The 21,866-nt window shown below is 42.5% G+C and overlaps 1 protein-coding gene and 1 long non-coding RNA gene across 2 annotated transcripts in view; one reads left to right on the forward strand and one right to left on the reverse strand.

Moving 5' to 3' along the window:
* The window catches only part of LOC147747131 (uncharacterized), a 121,600-nt gene extending 110,098 nt beyond the window's left edge, over positions 1 to 11,502 (reverse strand). Inside the window, exons 1-3 of the long non-coding RNA XR_015307502.1 lie at positions 11,459 to 11,502; positions 11,312 to 11,361; positions 11,170 to 11,225 (exon numbers count right to left, since the gene is read on the reverse strand). This is a non-coding gene — a long non-coding RNA (uncharacterized LOC147747131). The remainder of the gene's footprint in view (positions 1 to 11,169; positions 11,226 to 11,311; positions 11,362 to 11,458) is intronic.
* LOC147747130 (cytochrome P450 4B1-like) overlaps positions 1 to 21,866 on the forward strand; it is a 156,693-nt gene that overhangs the window by 117,655 nt on the left and 17,172 nt on the right. The window contains exons 10-11 of the mRNA XM_086952388.1: positions 9,271 to 9,335; positions 16,191 to 16,273. Coding sequence (XP_086808514.1) covers positions 9,271 to 9,335; positions 16,191 to 16,273 — 148 coding nt within the window. The remainder of the gene's footprint in view (positions 1 to 9,270; positions 9,336 to 16,190; positions 16,274 to 21,866) is intronic.

The raw sequence follows: 21,866 nt of genomic DNA on the forward strand, positions 1-21,866 counted from the left end.
TGATAAGCGGAGTGTCGTGCACGATATGAGACCTGGTCCCATTCCTTGTGGCTCAATGTCCTACCCAGCTCCCTGTTCCAGCGTTCTCTACCAGGATTATGAAAGTGGGCGGGGGGGTGTTGCAACATCTTGTAAAGATCCGTAATTAGTTTTGCATCCGAGGTGCGGGTCGCCAACCACCTCTCGTACGGTAATAGCTTCCTGTCTGCCAAGTCTCGTACCTGTGGCTGCAAAGCCCAGTGTCGTACCTGCCAGTAGCGCATCCTGTCCGTCTCTAATAACCGGTATTCCTCCTTGAGACTCTGAAAAGGTAGGACCCCTTCCGACCCGTACAGATGAAAAAGAGCCCTGCATCCAGCCGTCCGCCAGTGTGTAAAGGCGCCCGGGGCAGTCCCCGGCGTGAAGTCCGGGTTGTCCGCAATAGGCGTAAACGGGGAGGGAAACCTGGTGAGGTCGTATGTCTGATTGGTAGCATCCCACACTCTCAGTGGGACCCGCGTAACATAAGATGCATAGAGGTTCGGAGGACGATGCTCTCTGCGCAGGAAGGGCACTTCCTGCAGGGGACGACCCGCAACCGCCTGGTCCTGGAAGAGCCAGTGCTTGTCTGACTCCCACCGACTCCATTCCACCAGGTACCTCAACTGCGCCGCCTGAAAGTATTTGTGCAAGTCTGGGATACCCAATCCCCCCGACTCCGGCGCCAACAAGGAGAGAGCCCTCTTCATCCGGGGTCTGCGGCCCTGCTATACGAAGTGGGATAAGGCCGACTGCGTTTGCTGGATCCAGCCTTTGGGCGGTTGCAACGGCAACGCCCGGAACAGATATAAGATCTGGGGGAGAACCGTCATCTTAACCGCCGCCACTCTCCCTAGCCAGGATATCATGCCTTTACTCCATCTCCCCAGTTCCTCTTTAATCTTCCTGCCCAGAGATGCATAGTTAGCCGCTACCGTTGCCTGGAGCGTGGGTGCCAACAGAATACCCAAATATTGGACCTGACTGGCCGACCACTGCATGGGAAAGAGGGTTTGCAGTCCCTGTCGCGTCGCAGGCGCAAGAGAGAGATCCAGGGCCGCCGATTTCCCCATGTTCATCTTGAACCCTGCCACCCGGGAGAAGGCCTCTAGTTCGTCAACGCACGCCGGCAAAGCCCGCCTCGGCTCCTCTAAGGTCAGTATCACATTGTCAGCGTAAAGGCTGACCGTGTGTATATATCCCCCCATTTTCACGCCGATCGCGTCCGGGTTCTGCCGTATTCTCTGGGCAAAAGGCTCCATATACAGAGCGAAGAGGAGTGGGGACAACGGGCATCCCTGTCTAGTGCCTCGCTCAATAGTAAACCTCCGAGAATTGCAACCATTCACCCGCACTACCGCCGACGGGAACCGGTAGCAATTGAACACCCACCAGCGAAACTTCCCGCCGACTCCCACCTTCTCCAGCACCCGCTCGAACGCTCTTTCAGCGTCAACCGACAGAAGCATTCTTTCTCCGGGGATCCGCGACGCCTTTTCCAATATATGTACCACTCTCTTGGTGTTATCCACCGTCTGCCTCCCGGGCACAAAGCCGGCCTGATCCGATTCCACCAGACCCGGTAGATAAAGCATCAAGCGGGCGGCCAAAATTCCGGTGTACAATTTGAGGTCAACATTTAGAAGGGAGATCGGGCTGTACGAGCTGCACTGGGTCCTGTCCTTCCCTGGTTTGGGAATGACCGACACCGTAGCCTGTAAAAGATCCGGTGGGATCGCCCCCGGTTCGGAGAAGGAGTTAGAATAGTTTCGTCAGAATAGGCGCCAGTGTGGCACTAAACGTCTTGTAAAAGGGCGCCGTATAACCATCTGGCCCAGGGTCCTTCCCGAGTTTAAGTCTAGAGATGGCGGTAATCACTTCCTCCGTCTGGATCTCCCTTTCCAGATATTCCGTTTGGGGCGGCGCTAAGGACGGGAGGGTGACCGAGTCCAAGTAGCCTTCCGTTTCCTGTGCCACCAGGTCTTCCCCTGAGTACAGGTCAGCATAGAAACGGCGGAAAGTCTCTGCTATCTGGTACTATAACTTTAAACAAATAAAAGACTAACTGTCGTTTAGTACTGAAGAAACATCGGTACATGGGTTTAGACATAATTATGAATCTTTACTTTTAGGAAAGGTGAAATTTGGAACTTTCAGAAAGTGATAAAAACGAGTAGAATTCTTTTTGATGCTGTTGATAGAAGTGCAGGTGAGACTCTTAATAGTTGAAATTGGTGATTGATGCTAAGGTATTGAAAAGGTCAATAGAGATGCTAATATATGGGCTTTACATATAGATATGTATTATTTTTTAGAAACCATAAAAACAAGAGAAATATTTACTCCGACCAAGGAAACTACAACAAATAATATTTAACAAGCACCCTCCCTAAAGACTTGAGGTATGGAAACTTTATTATATAAAAGCAGTGATGTGGAAGGAATGATGAGGCTGTTTAAAATCCTCCCTCATGCCATAACTTAAGAGTAAGGATATGTTTCTCCTTATAGGCAGGTTCATATAGAAGACAAGGTAAAACATTGTTACAACAAATCTGTTGAATTCAGGGTTATAATGGACCATTGGAGCAATTTCACATGAGGTTTTTTCACTTATAGTTTGCATGAAAATGTTTTCTGATCAAAATTCACCGATGAGTTGTAGGAGGTTTATGTATCCTCACTGGAATTTGTTGACATGAATTTTAATTTATTGTTGAAATAAGATGTTAATGATTTGAGATGCATGTACTCACTTTAGAAAATATGGACACAGGTGTCTTCATGGGCCGTGTGGGGCTTTATCCGTCTTTAAATTTATGAAATATGTACATAATGGTAAGAGTGCATTGTTTTGTATTATTTCCAGCCCTGACGAAGCCGATAGGTGTTTAATAACCTCGGCGAAACGCGTTGGTTGGGATTGGATGTGGACAAAAAGAATAAAAGAAGATAATCTTCATGAAAAGTTCTTTTGGATGATTTCATATGAACTAAGCTAATTTTTAGCTATTATAAGTGGAGTGCTTCGATTGGTGTTAAAATTAATCTACGCTTGTAGTCCAGACCGTCCTTTTAGATTACTACACTTGACTACTCTCATAGCCTTACCAAATCGGGGATCACTTTTTACCAACAGGCTGGGTCTGTGAATGCTGATCCAATCTTCTACTTCAAATTCAGGCCTCTTGACTTTCCACTTGGCATCATAAGTTTGCTTGACCTTCTCCTGTTTACCTTCTACTCTCCTTGCCGCTTCAAATGTCTCCCTAACCTCATCCTTTCCCTTTTGCTTCTTCTTAAACCACCACGGGCACAACTTAGAAACTGGATCCCTTTCTTTAAGTAGTTTAAACAGACTAACTTCCGTGATGGTATGCGAGGTGATACGATACAACCACAACTTCTCCCTAACTTTCCACTCTCCTTCAAAACCAAGCGCCCACAGAATGCTTTCCTTCAATACATGGTTGAATCTTTCCACCTGCCCATTTCTTTGAGGCTCATACAGTGCAAATGAGACAAAGACACAGTATTATCAGAGCCCATTCAGATTTCAAAGGTTGTGATCATCAGCACAGGTGCCTCTAACCTAAACAGGAACATCAAAAAAAATAAACCCCTACATCAATTTCTTGGTCTTGAGCTAAGCTTCCATTAAGTAAAAACTTTATAGTTCCATCTAAGTGAATAGATTCCTGCAGCAAATCCCAAGTTTACGCCTATTGAGTTTGGCACAAGCAGCAACACCATTCTCACTGAAAACTGCATGTTGTTTATATGAGTATCTATGCCAAGATAACATTAATGTTATGAAATGTACAAGTATAACACCAAAAACCACAGTAGGTTAATGCAAACTGAAATAAATCTGATATAGATATTAGGGTCTTTAAAGGCATCAAAGTCATTGGGATGATTTTGAATGAGTCTTTGAAAATGAAATGCAAATATAAATCTCAAAAATAGCTACTAGAGGGCAGAGGTGCATTCTGTTTTTGCATTGGCCCAGACTTCAGACTGGTTCTTTCAACACCAACCATAGTTTAACATTTTAAGCTCTCCACACAACTTAAGGTCCATAGTAGAGTTCCCACTTGAGAGACAGAACACTAAAAGTAAATACAACAAAGTCTTTTTGTTCCAGATAATATTCTAAAGGAAGAGGTGAAATATAACTTTCAGCTAATACACAAAAGCTGTATTTTCTATGTGTTTGACCAGAACCTGAAAACTGGATACCCTTTCAGTTATTTTCATAGGACTGATTGCTTCAATATATAGACTGGGTATACTTTGGACGCTTATACATATAGATGTAAATTTACATTAACAGTAATATCCGCAAAACTTTCTGCAGTGTTGTAAAGACAGACATGATTCATTCCTAAAACCACACTCTCAGATCATATCTTCGCCTGCCAGACTCTGATCAGCAAGTATGTAAAGAACAAAAACAGAAAAGTGTAAATTCTGGCTTCTGTGACTCCTAAAAGACATTTCACTCAGATTGAGAACCAAGACTGAACATAAAATTACTTCAGGTAAAAAGTAAGATACAATAAAGTCAATATTTAATGTGCCTCAGCAGATACACAGCTTGCAAAAATGGTGCTTTCAAACAATAACACACCAACAAGGTGCCTAAACAATATAGACCTCTCTAAAGAGTAGTGCATGGTATGGGATATGAATTATGGCTTTTCAGACAAAAAATAAAAATCTAGAAACCTTATACATACTTTTTCATAGGTAGACCATGGAATAAATGTAAAAAAGAAGGGTTGGGGGCAGCCAATCCTCACGTTGCATCATACCCGCATGAAAAAAGTAAAGACAGTCTCTCTGCATATGTTGGGGCAGATGTAAGGCATTTAGCCACAATATGCCCCACAGTGAAGCAGAAAACCCACTACACACCAGGAATTCTATGGCCAATAAAAAGAGTAGGCAAGCCCAAGCTGTTACAGCATTTTTGACTGCAGGGGATGCATAGTGTTTTTCACCAATGTAAACATGTGGTTATAAAATCCACTAAACAACAGGGAACAACGTCATGAAAAGAAAAGGTCTGCATGCCCTAACCCCAGAGTGGACTTAAAAGTTGTCGGCCCCTTTGTCTCCCAGCAGGCAGTTTGAGTAAATTACCCCTTGCCGTGTAGTTCCTACTAATCCGTAGGATCTGCGCATTTACTTGGACAACATAAACTAGGTGCTGGGTGCCAAGACTGATTCTGAAAAGGGTGTGGTGATGAACAGAGTGTCTGAATTAAGCAGACCACTCTTACCCAGTCCAAAGATCAGGGCTTGATCCATCACCGTTATTTAGCTCACTGCACCATCCCAGCTCAGAACCTGGCTATATGCAAATCAGTCTGTCCCTGGCCCAGTGCATCATGGGAACAGGGCAGACTAAACTACCAAGCCAATTCTTCACCAGAAAGGAGACAAGCTTCCGGGGACCGGTTTCTGGCATTTCAGCCGTCGTCGGCCTGGCTTGCTTGAATCCTGATGGTGCAGTGAGCAAGGGACTCATGTCTGAGTATACCCTGCCACACCTATAGTGGCCAAAAACGATTCAGAAAAGGGGGTGGTGATGAACAGAGTGTCTGAATTAAGCAGACCACTCTTACCCAGTCCAAAGATCAGGGCTTGATCCATCACCGTTATTTAGCTCACTGCACCATCCCAGCTCAGAACCTGGCTATATGCAAATCAGTCTGTCCCTGGCCCAGTGCATCCTGGGAACCGGGCCGACGACGGCTGAAATGCCAGAAACCGGTCCCCGGAAGCTTGTTTCCTTCCCAGTGTAAGAATTGGCTTGGTAGGTTGGTTTGCCCTGTTCCCATCATGCACTGGGACAGGAACAGACTAATTTGCATATAGCCAGGTTCTGAGCTGGGATGGTGCAGTGAGCTAAAAAACGGTGTTGGATCTAGCCCTGATCTCTTGACTGGGTGAGAGTATTCTGCTTAATTCAGAGACTCTGTCCATCACCACCCCTTGTTGTTAAATATTTTGTCCACCCTAAGCGTGGAAGGGTATACTCAGATGTGAGTCCCTTGCTCATTGCACCATCAGGATTCAAGCAAGCCGGGCCGACGACGGCTGAAATGCCAGAAACCGGTCCCCGGAAGCTTGTTTCCTTCCCAGTGTAAGAATTGGCTTGGTAGTTTGGTTTGCCCTGTTCCCATCATGCACTGGGACAGGAACAGACTAATTTGCATATAGCCAGGTTCTGAGCTGGGATGGTGCAGTGAGCTAAAAAACGGTGTTGGATCTAGCTCTGATCTCTTGACTGGGTGAGAGTGTTCTGCTTAATTCAGAGACTCTGTCCATCACCACCCCTTGTTGTTAAAAAGACTGATTCTGGACACCCCTGCAGGATATGTTGGCCTACAGACCAGCCAGCTCAGTGTTTCACCATAAGCCCCCTAACCTTATCAGGGAGCAAATGGTTTTCTGGCAACCACGGAACATGACAACCCTAACCCCTCAGGGATCGTGGAAACAGTGCAGAACTTTTTGCTCAGTCACTCGTGCTCACTTATTCTCAGAGAAATATACAGGGAATACACAGTGGGACATTTTCAATAATATTTATTGAACGAACGTTATTCTTGCATAAAGTATGTTACTGCAATGATTAGTAGACAGAAGCAGATAAATGTGACTACAAGCACCAAAAACGTAAATAGTAGATCTATTTCTACCATGGTGTTGAACAATATATATATGCAGGCATATAAAAGAAGGCAGTAATCAAGCTTACTCATACTATGCAAAGTCAAACCCTATTCTACATGTATCTAGAGTGTGTGTAGGCAAGGAGCCAAGAATCCCCGCCAAGGGATGATCCAACCCCCTTAGCTGAAAGAATAGAGTGAAGGACCCTATATTGGTCACAAACTGGACACCCCTTACAAGTTGTCAGACCGCTGCATGGTAATTACTCAGCATGCAAGGACCCTCAATGTCAGCAGAAGCTAATCTATTAGGATGTTCATCTTTTATAGGTGCTTTATTGTGCTACAGGAAATGTTTCCTCTGGGCTGCCTTGTAATTTTTTACCTCGACTGTCATTCAGCCTGTAAAGACCGTTCGCAATCTGGGAGTGACATTTGACAGCAAACTTACTATGGAAGTGCAGGTGACGAAAACAGTGGGTTGCTGTTTAGCCATTATGAGATCTTTGCGGAAGATTTTCCCTCGGCTGCCTCTTTTTGCGTGCGAGCTAATCGCACGCAGTACAATTCTCATCAGACTAGATTACTGCAATGCCTTGTTATTGGAGTCTCTGAACTTTCTTTTTGACAGGTGGCAGAGGATTCAGTCTACAGCAGCCAAATTAGTGTTTGGCTGGTCTAGAAGGTCCTCTTCCTCTTTGGCCCTGGCCGAGCTGCATTGGCTCCCACTGAGACAGAGAGTCCAGTTCAAGTCTCTCTGTTTAGTGTGTAAAGCCCTGCATGGACTTGGGCCTGTCTCCTTCCAAAGAAAATTTGAATGGTATGTTCGTAGTAGTACTTTGCGCCCCTCAGGGGCAAAGCTAGTAAAGATTCCTAGATTTAGGAAGGTGAGAGCAGGTGGTAGATCCTTTGGGGTTTCAGCTGCGGAGCTTTAGAATGCTCTGCCCCTGGATCTTAGACAAGTCAGTGACCTCCTCCCTTTTAGGAGAAGACTTAAAACTTGGTTGTTCCCGAAGTTTTAGGTGGCCTTCAGCAGTGTGGTTCAATACTGGGTTGACTCTGTAATTGTTAGTGCCAGGATGCCTGCTAGGTGACCGTGCGCTCTAGAAATGCAATATAAATAAATTATAATAGAAAGCAACCTTGAGAGGTGCGTGTAGATTAGTGATCATATGTATATGTAGATAGCCCTGTCGCCCATGAATGAAGATGACATTTGTACATCATGTGAAACAAGACTTTGTACATGATGTTCAGGGCGTTGTGATAATGTTGTGCGAAGCTAGATGTGTAAATTTAGTTTCAGGGCAACTAATTCCACATTGTAGTGCACACAAATATGCGCAAAAGGTCATAGCTGAAAATGTTTAATTAGAAAAATTTAAGAAATATACTGCTCCGCTGCATGGGCCTAATTTGGGAATATAACACCCTAATCTGCTCCCAAAGGGCAGATTCAATGCCATTGATATTCTTAAAAAGAAATAATAGGGTGGGGGCCAGCTGGCCCTACCAGCATGGGCCAACAGCATTTTCGTCAACGTGGCAAGATGGAACCTTGGAGCTTAATTCTGACATTTGAGCCAGCAGAGGGGAGTAAATTCCAAATTTCCTCTCACTTGGCCCGGAATAGCATTGTGTGGTATCCTGCTCTCATTTCTGTCTAGTCCTTTCTCTGTGTTCTGTACCCTGCTGCTCAGTCAGTTTAAGTGATGTCACAGAATGTTCCCTGTGTGTATGTTTGAGTTGAATTGTCAGTTGCTGTATGTGGGCTGAGCAGCAGAGATGCTGCTCCTGGTGGGGCTCATACTCCTGATACTACGTCTACTACTACTACAACCATCTTATCCTCAAATGTTCCTGTTCTGATTGAACTAAAGAATAAATCTACCATTTGAATATAACATAATCATAGTGTATTCTCTTACTTGCATTCCGCACAGTGCTATTCAGTCCTCTGACGCAGCCGGCAACTAGAGAAACCAAAAAACCTTGGGTATTTCTGAAACCTAGAGACTTAGTAAAATGCGCGGTGGTGTGGTTTGCTTGAATCCCACTATGTATTCTTACCCATAATTCCCCACAAAATTACACATTTCCTCACATTTCTGTGAGGGAAGTGTAGGGATCTATGGGGATCCACAAAAGTACAACTATTCAGTTTACCCGGAGTTCTCTGTCTTTAGAATCTTCAAAATGTGTGAAAAAAGGATGCATTTGGGCAGGGTACATTTTGTGGAAAAACATTGTGAAGGCTTAAGCGAGAAGGGCCCCAAACATCAAAAAAGGTTGAACACTGGGGCAGTAAACAACTCGCAGCAAATGGGTTTATATTAAGGCATGGCTGTGCGTGTCATTTTTTGTACCATTTATTTAATGCAGAAGTTGTGGGAGTTAAATAGTCAGGTAAATAAAAAAGGATTTTGCACCAGGTTTTGTGTAGGGTGATATTTTAAGTAGAAGTTGTTTGTTTCTTACATTCTAGTAATAAATGCAAACGTGGAAATGTGGTTGAATGTTGTTGAGTGTTGAACTTGCTGCTCACATCTTCCCTTTCCTTTAACAGGGATTATTGTTTCAACAAGTATTTATGCACTCCACAGAAACCCTAGTGTGTGGAAAGATCCTGAGGTATGGTTTCATGTTTGTTTCTTGCGATAAACGTCAGGCTGGTGTATTTGATACATACCCTATACATGGTTATAACTGGTGGAACAACATCTAGAAACAATCTCACACGGAACAAACACACACTTTTGATCAGGCAATGTGTGCTCTCATATGTATCCATAACCACTCATTCACACTCTCTTAAACACTCTTTTAGAGACTACTGGGTTTCTGCACTCTTTGTTGCTGTTGAGGAATTGTGCACCAAATACGTGGAATGTTCACCGGAGATGTAGAAATGGGACATAACTATACATTATATTAATTATCATATAAGACCAAAAATGTATAATTAGACTTTCTCTTCCGTTTCTAAGATGTTATCATAACAAAGTTTTCAGATTTTTGGTAATGTGCTTTATGAATAATTTGGCTTACATGGTGCTTCAGGAAGAAAATGTGTATTACCTTGCCTCTCATCTGTGGCTACACAGATAAGCTCATATGTCATGCCTTTTAAGACTTGCTTAAATATTTTGTAGGAATTAACAATTATCTGAAAAATTGGTAAGAAAAGCATAACGCCAAGACCGATTGAGTATGAAAAAGTTTCCAAGGGCAGAGTTTGGCAGAGACAAGGGGGACGGGTAACACTACCTACACATGCCACTTGGGCACCACTCCTCACAATGTCCAAAGAATTGCCAGGCGGTCATTCAAAAGAATGTGCAGTTCCCCAGAATGTATTCATAGGCGTGCTATTTGTGGGGTGATGAAAAATTGTTTGGATGGTTCTGAATGCATCTGATAAAAGTAGGCTCCCAGAGTAAATGTATGAAAAGTGTAAAGTGTAAAAGATACCCTGAGCTCACCCTCTGGTAGCTTGGCACAGAGCTGTAAAGGGTATTTAGAGAGGCAATGTGTAAAGTATTTAAAAATTAAATATTGGGGAGAGGATGTAGCCTTACGGCTAGAGCGGTCAACCTCAAACATAGGGAACCGGGTACGAGTCTCGGCAACGAAGCTCAACATCCTGTAACTTCTGGGCAAATCCCTTAATCTCCCCGTGCCTCACAAAAATGAATGTGTCCTTCTGTAATGAAACTGGCGCTATGTAAATCGCTCTGATACCAGATGTCTTGGGTCTAGTTTGCGCTATATAAAACTCAAATAAAAAAAATAAAAAAATTAAGTATTTGTGCAACACATTCAAACACTACAAAAAGACGCCACATATAGAGTAACCACCACTGGGTCTGGGCTCCCAACAGCACAGCTTAGCCACAAGCTACTAGTAAACAACAAGAGATGCCAGTGCCGCTACTCAATTAGACAAAACCCTTTTTCTCTCAAAACATCTGAATAAAATAATATGTTTTGTGTTCCTATTTACTTTCAGTTATTTTATTTTGTTAAGTACTTATTTTTTATGTTATTGGTTTTTTGAATTTTTCAAACTTTACATTTTTTAAGACCTTATGTACACAACAAAAATGTTATTTCGCACAAAAACTTTTTATACATTTCAAAAAGAATCATTCAAACAATCAATCATACCTCTCTCATACCGTTACAGACAACACAAATTTACAAAATATCTGCTGGAATCAAATTATTCACAGCACAGCCATTAATACAATTTATTTTTCCGAAAAGAAGCCTATTTTTTCAATTTCTTTAGCTTATTCTATCCTTTTGGCTTTTTACAGTCTACGCGTTTCGAACTCGCGTTGTTAAGGAGTTCTCATCAGGACCATAGTCTGCAAAAAAGGAAAAACACCTTTCTTTACGACAGATATCTTTTCTTTGAATGCGCCTACTGACACCTCCATTACTGCTAGCCCCCTTATCTTACCTCTTTTGTGTAAACCACGCAGAGGATGTGAGTTTGTCCCCGACGTGAAATCGATTCTATTATAAGGAAAATGCAGAAAGTCACAACCCACATTCAACATTGTGCATTCATGAACATCCAACCTCCTTATCATGCCACTTACTTTTATGTGTATTCAATGTCCGACTTTTATTTACTCGACTGCCTGGCTCTCTAACAAAGAAAAAGAAGAAGAACCAAAGAGTTGTGGTTTACAACTTTGGCCATGCTGCTAAGTAACGGTTCATTCAATTAGACAGCCTGTTCTTACCTCATTCGTGGGCTCAGGCTTCCGTGTACAATCGTCGTGTGCTCCCGTCTGGAAAAGACCAAGGGGAGATGGTATTACACGCCCAAGGGACTGGAGTTAGTTTTGTACTTGAAGATGTGCACATAATAGTCAGAAAATCTAATATTAGGTTTCAAGGCAGTTGTTTCCAACCTCAATATTATATCAACGCAAACCTCAAACCCTATTTAAAGTGGATGAAAAAGTGTCTTGTGACAGTGAAAACATTTGCATCTTGAGGTTTTCGGGGACAGCATAGGTGTCTGCATCTCTATTTGTTATTGCCCATAAAATATAATATTTCCTCGACCAACTGTTCACTCTGTACTACTTTATTCCACAAAGAAGTACTTCGAAACGAACGCAGTTATCAAAAAGAAATTTGAAATATTGGTTTCCTACCATTATAGTTAATAAATGTATAAAAGGCATAAGTAATGTTATTTATTCATTCCATCCATATAAACAGTTTGTAACAATTCAATCCACTAGTAGGTCTTAATATTTGTTTCATGATATGCCCTATCGTCAGGATCGAAACTTCATCACATTTATGAAATCTTAAATAGGCAATATTGTGGGAAGCATCTACAAAATGTATGGCAAACACTTAACTTGAGATCTTTTGTATGCATTTTTCATTCAATCTAATCATGCTTCTGGAACGTTGTTTAGTAGTGGGGACATCGGAGATTATTTGTAGTAGATCCTAGTCTTTGGACCATCAGGGGGCCAGTATGGTTAACAAAAAAAAACAATTTACCAAGCAATAATTTGATGGTCTCTGTTATTGAACCACCTGACCTAGTTTGTATATTACTTTATGTTTAGTATTTATTATTTAGTTTTTGGTGCTTTGAGGGCACCTAGGCTTGTGGTAAAAGAAAGTCCAGATTACAGTGGCAACAGAGCTGTGCTGGGAATCTGTAAGTGTTAAGAGAAGGGTCCTGCTCTGCCAAAATCTAAATGTTTCCATTGTGAAGGCGAGTACATCTGATTGGGCATGGTGTGACAAAAAGACATACACAAAGAAGTTTACTTAAACACCATAGAGATGGGGCAGGATTGTGGGGGGGAGGGGAAGATGGCAGCATGGAAAAACACATGCATAAGCAATAAATTCAATTTAATCACAAAAAATACAGTTAACAAATTGTGGGGCATATTAACAAGATGTGGGTTAAAAAACGCACATCGCACATTTCACTATCGCCGGCTATCGCCGGATTTTTTCACCGTGTTAGCGCGTTATTATCCACGCCCAACACATAGGCGATAGTAAATCCTGCGATAGCCGGCGATAGTGAACATTAGCGCTTGAAAACAAGCGGTGTTTTCACGCGCTAATGTGTGCCTTGTTAATATGGGGGGGTGGATTCATCTTTATGATCCACACCCCCATGTTAACAATGCCTAACGCCTGGTCAGAGCAGGCGTTGGGAGACCTGCGATAAACAAGTTTATCACAGTTCTTTTCCTTCCAACGCCTGCCTTGGTGATAGGGTGTTTCCACCTCCAACCACATTTTACATGTGGATGGACGTGGGAGCGCCCACTTTGCATGTCATTAGCGATGTTTCTCGCTAACATGCAAAGTGGGCTTGTGGCAGGCGTTGCAATGCCCTTGTTAATAGGGCGCTGGAAGTATCGCCGCTTTCTCTGCGAATTGTGCCGAGAAAGCGGCGATACTTCAGCTTGTTAATATGCCCCTCAGTTTTTAGCTAACAGTGTAATAACATACACAAGGTTAGAGCACAAATTGGTAAAAGGGTTCTCAGCGAATATTTCAGAGCCATTATCATCTATTAGTTACAAATAAAGCAGCGTACATGCTTGCAGAAATGCAGATAAAACATTCTAGTTGTGATAAAGAAATTGGCTCTCTCTTCTCCACTAGTCTTGGGCTGATTTATTTCTTGTGGCATGTCATTGATATCTGTGCTCTGTCCTCTGCCCTCTGCCCTGGGGCCTACACATTCTAATACATTTCACCTCAACAGATTGATTCCATTCTCAGCCAAATAACAGTATTTTCTCGTTCCTACATAGAAGCTTTCACAGAGATTATTGTTGCTTGGATATGAATTTACCTTAAATAATTGTAAAGGCAAGAGGCAAAAGGGGAATAAGTTGGTTTAGTTAAAGGCAGCAGCCAGGGGAGCCTTGTCAGAGTGTGTCTCTCGTTGTACAAAGTTTCGGCTGACAATATATACATCTGATGAGGTACAATAAAATAATTCTGCATTCTTGAAAAATATTTCTGCATTCTTGAAAAAGCATCTCAGTCATAAATTAACAACTTTAGGCATCTGATAAAGTCACAAATGGCTCTTGACTTTGAGGAGAGCTAGTGGGAGCCAGTGTGTATGTGTCCAGATGTTTGGTGAGGGGAGCTTGTGACCACTACATGTGCTGTGCATGTCGTGTCCTGATTGGCTGAGTGTTCCTGTCTGCATGTAGCATCTAGCTTTGTGATATTTTTGGAGAATGCGTGCCTTATGGATAAACATATTTTATTTTTGCCAATTTCCTCTGACCTGTTTGTGGTGCAACTATCTATCTGTGGGATTGATCAGGGTTTTCCCTGGGTGTGCGTTTGGGCTAAATGAGGCCCCACCTCTGACCTGTCACTCGATAGGTGTGGGTTGAGGTTGCAGGACCTATCTGACCACTTTTCTCTGACTCTGGATTGATGGGGCAGTCACTTTGCGGGAATCCAACAGCAATGATATGCGTTCATTAGAACCTCTGAAAATAACATGCCAGGCATTAACATTTTTACTGACATTCTCAACATTGTGCGTACAGTTGTCACAGTGTATATCAACATTGTCTTTACTGATATTGACATAGTTCTGCATGCCTCGATCATGGAGAACATCAACATTGTTTTTACTGGTAACAACATTGTTATGGGCGCAGGAATTATGGCATACATTGACATTGTTACTTGTGGTATTGACACTGTTGTGCGGGCATGGATTATGGCATAAATTGACATTGCATTTATGGGTATTGACATTGTTATGCGAGCACAGGTTATGGCATACATTGACATTGCATTTATTGGTACACAATGATAAATGTATGTATAAAAACGAGATTGCATGATTATTATTGAATTAGCCGATAATGAATTCTCCATCAACCCTTACTAAGAAATACGTGGTCAGGCAGGCTCTGCGACCTAGGCCTGAGGTTACTGATTGATATGTCACAGATGTGGTGACATGTAGCTGGCAGACAAACGTGTGAACAGAAAAGTCGCAGTGATACCACAATTGTCCAGGGAGATTGGCCCCAATAAAGCGCACAGGACCAGAGAGGTGCACGAATTACAAAAAACATCATAAAGTCAGATGCCACACAAAGTTAGGAACACACAGCTAATCAGAATGCAGAACACACAGTACATGCAGCGATCACGAGCCCCTCATGCCGGACATCTGGCAACGTTACCCACCAGCCACATTATGTCCACACAATGTCAAGGCCCACCTGCATTTGTTATCAGGGGCCTTATTTATGACTCACAAGACAGGACCTTTATACTTTACCAAAAAAGAATTGACAGAAAATGTGTATGAACCCCAAAGAAATGTATAAAACTTTTTCAGTTTGTTTGTACTTTGAGTCAGTCCTCAGACACATTTCTGTAACTGTACTCCCGGCCACAGCCAAACCAATTGTTCCTGTTTTGCCAAACGTGAACTAAAAGAATACCATCATTTGCAAGTCCAAACCCCATTTCCTTATTCACACTACTGAAAATGACATTTAACATATACAAATGTCTTTCAGCAGAGCAACATTTCCCCACCAGCAAGACTTTTCTTATGTGGAGGTTTGCCTGCTCTAGATTGAGTCCATCCAAAGCTTTAAGAATTGCAGACCCTTACGAATGTATGGTTATTTAATGAACATTTGCAGTTTGCAGGTAGTTTCTTTTATTTTTATTTATTTATTTATTTTCTAATTTGTATTTTTTGAAATTTTATACAAAAAGAAAAAACAGCAGTTGCATTATTGGTTTCCCCATGTTGGTGCACATAGGACAGTACATCACCAAACAGTATAATTGCCAGGGACCCTCTTCGCTGTCTATACTTGTAGAGAAGTGGATCTGACCCTGGAAATGCCCAGTGAAGGGCAGTAGTGCATCTGTTTTCAAAGTATGAATACATCCAGATTTGGTGGGGCAGGAAAAGGGAATCTTTCTGGGAAAATCATGTGTGCCATTGAGCAATATAAAAAAAAATTGCAAGTGATGAACTACTTTGCCCTGACCGTTGTGCATGTGTAAATTTCTGTCTGTGAGTATGCATGTAAATGCTCCTGAGAACTGGTGACAGGTAGCTTCCTTGTAGCGCTCCTTGAATCTGTTCAAATATAGATGTAAAACGCAGGTGAAAATTTGCTCCTTTTAGCCAGAGGTTTGTAAAATTAGTGCACTTTATTTACCTTAATTTCTATGTAAAATTGTACATATTTTTGTTTGGAATGAGTAGAAGAACATGGGCTCTGAAATACTTCATGTGCACGTTTAGGCAACCAACATTTCTCCAGCCTCATAACATTTCTTTTTGCTCCTTAGGGAAAATGACAAACTGTTTAATGTTGCTCTCACTTGAATTCAGTTTCCCTCATTTTTGTAAATTCATTGAATGTAATTACTATGTTGTCCTTTTTTACAGAATATTATGTTATATTGCAGGTTTTTGACCCATTGAGATTTTCACCTGAAAATTCAGCAAATAGACACTCGCATGCATTTCTGCCATTTGCAGCAGGAGCAAGGTATTCCTTTCGAAATTCTGTACAACTACATTTATATTACAAAAAAACAGCTCAGCCTTTGAGATAGTCTATCTCTACATCTTTGTTCTGTCTCTAATAGTTTGTGGCCATAAGAATCTTTGTCTGCTTTGATGTTCACTATTCAGATTTTCCCTTTCTTTTGAAGTTTTGACAAAACTGCTTGCTGCTGCAGGTATATACTGATTATATACACCTTACTCTTTAATCTGGTTGCATTGTTATATAGTTATGACACTAGACCAGGTAAACGGTTTTTCTAGGAGTGGCATATGAATAAACATGTGGAGGTAAATTATCATACACTTATTGCTAGCACCATATAGTACCATTTATTTTATGATTTTTATACCATGACCAAAACACACCTGGGCTACTGAGAAAACCTGCAGGGGCGCGCACACACACGCGCACACCTATGTTAAATAAGAATATACGTCATGCATATAATTTGTTCGAAACCAGTATAGTTTCTTTCAAACTTGCATTATCAGATACCTAACCCAGCTCAGTAGTATGCTGTAAATTAACATTTTAGAAAAAAACTTTTCAAACATCTAAAATATTTGTTTCAATATGAAATCAACACTCAATATACTGGCAGTTGCTAGCAGATAATTAGTGGAATTGGAGCAGAAAAAACATGCATTTGAGTTCCCTTTTAAAAGACACAAATGGTTCAATCCTGAAAGGAGGATTGGAATTCCATAATTTGTATGCAGTCATTGATAAGGTTTGCCTAATTTTTCCCATTTTAAGAGCAAAGGGAAGGGAAATCGAACCTTTTGCACCGCAAAGGAAGTCACATCCTCCAGAGATGACACGTTTTCTAGCTGGGTAGGTCTCAGCTATACATGTGAGTACTTTGTGGATTATGCAAGCCACATTAAAAAACACCTAGCTATGGAAGTAAACCATTTGACAGTGATCAGAACTAGGGTGGTGTCTTCAGATTTCTTGGTTCTCCAAAAAAACCTAGTAGCGGCATGGATATTTACCCTCAGGATTCTGAGGATACAAATTAGTAAGGACGTAACATAATCAAATTTCAGTAACATCAGTGATAGAACCACTGATTTGACATCTTTAGGTAGGATAAGGAATTTTACTCCATTGCATAGGCTAATTTGGTGTTCTGCTCCTCTTGCATTTAGGAAAGTATGAAGAATCATACTTTTGACCAAGAAATGCCTATGGATTTGACCAACTAACAAATGGATGGCTTGCCTTTAAACATATTTAAAGTTTCAAGAGAAGGTTACACTGTGATAAAGCTAATAGTTCAGTATGACTGTAGGTCAACATGTCTCTGCATGATGGGTCATGTTTTAGCTGGTGAGACTCTCAGGTGTAGCTGTGTCTCATCACCATAATGACTGAAAGAGGTGTTTGGATCTAACACTTGACCACTACCCTGAAACACTCAAAGATAAAAAAGTGCAAGCAATAGGACTGAACCACGGGACAGGGGCTGAGTTGCACTGACAGCTTGGCACTTTTATTTGTTGAGTGTCCAGTCTCCAGATAGGACTATTAATCTAGTGTGTTCTTCCAAGAGTTCTAGGAGAGAAGTGTGGCTAACTGTTGGAAAGTGGGTTATTAGTAGGAGTAAGTATGCACCTACCACTTGCAATATGGCCACTAACACAGTGTAAAGTCCAGAAAAGGTCTTAATAAATTAGTCTCTTGCTCAACCCTTGGTAGCAAGCAGTCAGAACTAACTTTCGAGACAGGACTGTAAAGCATTTAAAAGCACCAGTACATTGAAGAAGTAATACATCAAGCACAATAAAATCCTACACAAATTTATAAACATGGGTTACATTTTTATGAACAAATAGACGCCAAAACTACAAAAATCAAATGTAGGGAACCGGAGATATGGATTTATAAAGAATTTACACTTTCTTTTTTTTATTTCAAAAGTTTTATTAAAATATAAAATTGCACATCAGAAGATACAAACACTACAGAGCAATCCAGAGGGGGGTATACATTCGGGGGTTGGTTGGTTGTACGCTGTATACATAGTTAGGGTACAGGCTTGGCTTGACCTTCAGTCTGCAATATTACCCCCCCTGGAGAGAGAAAGAAAGTGGAGAGGGAGATAGGGGGGGGGTTACGGGTTTTAGGTCTGGCGTGTTTCCAAGTGTGCGTCGAGAGCTTCCCACATGTCGTTTTTGGCGGTGTGCTCCTTCGAGAATTTGCCAGTGATGTTATCTGCGCCTCTGAGGAAGGTGACCCAGTTTATCCAGTTTTTGAAAGTGGCTTTGGCCGTGTTCTTCCAGTTTGTTAGTATGATTTTCACTGCCGCTGTCAGTAGGATGTCCACTAGTTCCCTTTCCTCCTTGTTTTCTAGGCAGTCCGTCATGAACCCTGTGGCGAGACCAACAAAGCTAATTGGTATGTCTTTGCCTGTGACGGCGTTGATGAAATTGTTCACATTCTTCCAGAAGTTCCTGACTTTGTGACACTCGAAAATGAGGTGTTCCAGGCTTCCATTCTCTTTGTCGCAGTTCCAACATGTTCCAGTGTCCCTTATGCCTGTGTAGTCTCGCCGGTGTCCAGTAGGCTCTAGGCAGGAGCCAGAATTTTGTTTGCGCCAGTTGCGGCGTGACTTTGTTAGTTGTGGCTGACTTCCACAATTTGCTTTTTTCCTCGTCACTGAGTTGTCTTGTTGTCAGTGCTTCCCATGTGCTCATCACTTTCTTGTTCAGCATGGATGTTTGGGGGCACAGTAGTCTGTAGATTTTTGCTGTGTGGTGGCCTGTGGCGTTGAGGTTGTCCATGTATTTGATGATGGTTGGTGGTGTTTTGCTTAGGTTCGCCTTTGTTGTGGCCGTTTTTAGTTTTAGGAATGTGTATAGTTCTATGTCTGGGAGGTTGTGGATTTGTTTCAGATTCTGGAAGGTGATAGGGGAGTTTTTCGTTTCCAGTTGGTTTGGCGTGGTGACTCCACTCTTCATACATGTTTCGTTGTCTAATGTCTTGCCCTGGTATAGTATCCTTGAGTTATACCAGATTGATTCTCAGTTGGTTCCCCTGATCCTCTGTTCCATAAGTTTGCCCACCTTCATTAGGGCTTCTTTGGTGTGTTTGATGATGGGGTTTAGCCTGTGGGGGTGCTTGTTCGCTGTGAGCAATGCTATTGGGTTTAGTCCCCCCAGGATGTTCCTTTCCACTTCCAGCCACTCCGGTTCGTAGTCTTGTGTGTTTGTGACCCAGAATATTCCTTGCTTGGCTAGGCAGGCTGTTTGGAAGTGTTTGAAGTTCATTATGTTCAGCCCGCCCAGGTTTTTCGTTAGTCTCAGCTTCTGCAGACTGATTCTTGGTCTCTTGTCTCTCCATAGAAATCTGTTTATTAGTTTGTCAAGCTTCTTATGAAAGTTCTCTGTCATTGATAGGGGCAGCATGCTGATTGTGAAGTTGACGGCTGGTGTCACCATCATTTTAATTGTTTCAACCCTTCCCCACCAGCTGATGTATTTGGGAGACCAGAGGTCTAGTCTCTCCTTTATCTTTTTCAGGGTGGCTTTTTCATTGTGTTATAGGGTTGTTTTTAGGTCTCTTCCAAACAGTAGGCCTCGGTAATTGAGGGGTTTTGTTTGCCAGGCAAGGCCTGATTATCCCAGTACTGCTCTTGTAGTGTGTATGTTCATCGGCTTGCACTCAGATTTGTCCTTATTGAGCTTGTACCCTGAGGCCGCTGCGTATTCTCTATGGTCTCCATTAGGGCTGTGATTGATGTGGTCGGTGTTGTGGTTGTAATGAGAACGTCATCTGCGTATGCTGCCAGTTTCACCGTTTTGTTTTTGATTTTGACGCTGGTTATTTCGTTGTTGTCTCTTATCATGGCTAGTAAAGGTTTGAGTGCTAGCAGGAATAGTCCCGGTGATAGGGGGCAGCCTTGCCTTGTGCCCCTTTCTAGCGTTAGGGATTCTGATGTGCCTCCATTCACCACCACTCTGGCCCTTGGTTTGTTGTACAGGGCCATTACCATTGTTCTGTATTTAGTCCCCAGACCGAATTTCCCCATGCATGAGTCTAGGAAAGGCCAGGAAACTCTGTCAAAAGCTTTCTCGGCGTCCAGTGCTATCATCACGGCCTGTTCTTCACTGTGTGTTGTTTGATTGATGAGGTGACAGAGCAGTCGTGTGTTGTCTTGGGATACTTTGTTCTTGATGTAGCCTGCTTGCGAGTTGTGGATGAGTAGTGGCAGGACTCTGTTTAGTCTGTTTGCCAGTATTTTTGCGTAGATTTTGCAGTCCACATTGATGAGTGATATGGGTCTGTAGTTTTGTGGGAATTGCAGGTCTTTCCCTTCTTTGGGGATCATGATAATGTTGGCTTCTGCCATTGAGTCCATCATTCTACCTCTGCGGATACAGTGCGTGTATGTCTCTGCCATGGTTGATCTCAGTTGTTCGAGGAATTTTTTGTAGAAGGTTGCAGTGTACCCATCTGGCCCCGGTGCCTTGTTCGGTTTCAGTTGGTTGACTGCTGCCTCGATTTCCGCATCAGTTATGTCCTCCTCGAGTACCTCACTTTGTTCAGTTGTCAGTGCTGGCAGATTGACTCTACTGAGCCGGTTCTCCCCTCCGTCGACGTCCAGGTTTGTGTCTGCACTGTATAATTCCTGGTAGAAAAGTCTGAAGACTTCTAGGATCCCTTTGTTCGTCGTTTGTGATTTGTTTGTTTTGTCAGTTATAGCTGCGATTGAGTGCTGCCTCTGCTTCGCTTTCAGGTACGATGCCAGTTGTTTCCCTGCCTTGTTGGCTGAGCATAGATTTATGGCTTTTAATTTATTTATCCATGTGCCTGCTCTTTCACTCAGGATCTTGTTAAGCTCGTATTTTTTCTTTGTTAAAGTTGTTAGTGTATTTTTGTCTGTGATGTTTGCACAATGGCCTTTCTCCAAGAGGCCTATTTGTTCTTCTAGTTCCTTTATCTTCTTGTTCCTGCCTCTGTTCATTCTGGCCTTGATGTTTATCAGCTTCCCCTGATTGTTGCCTTTAGGGCATCCCAGATGGTGCTTTTCTCCACTTCGCCGTTGTCATTGAGGTCCAAATAGTCTTTTATGGCCTCTTCGATTTCCTTTATGTTGCTTGGGTCTTGTAGGATATCGCTGTTCAGTCTCCATCTGCTAGTTGGTTTGTCGTTGTGTTTCCCGCTCATTGAGATTGTGATGTGCGCGTGGTCCGAGATGGTTATCGGCGCTATTTCTGTGTGGTCAATCAGGTGTGAGTGCGTGTTGGACATTAGGATGTAGTCTATCCTGCTGTAGGAGTTGTGTGGATGTGAGTAGAAAGTATATTCGCGTGCATCAGGGTGCTGCAGCCTGGGTCTGTGAGTTGAAGCTTGGTGCAAACGTCTTTCAGGATGTTGGGATTGTGGGTGTTGTGGCTTGCTCTGTGTGGGTGTCTGTCTGTTGCTTGGTCTAAGACTTGATTCATGTCTCCTGCCATGAGGAGAAGGTCTTCTTGGGGAATTCCTGATAGTCTTGTGGTAACTCCTTCCCAGAATTCTTTGTCATCCGAATTTGGTCCGTATATGTTGGCTACGTGTATTGTTTCGT

Source organism: Lissotriton vulgaris, chromosome 1_1 (assembly GCF_964263255.1).
Source record: "Lissotriton vulgaris chromosome 1_1, aLisVul1.2, whole genome shotgun sequence".
In the NCBI taxonomy this organism is placed as follows: Eukaryota; Metazoa; Chordata; class Amphibia; order Caudata; family Salamandridae; genus Lissotriton; species Lissotriton vulgaris.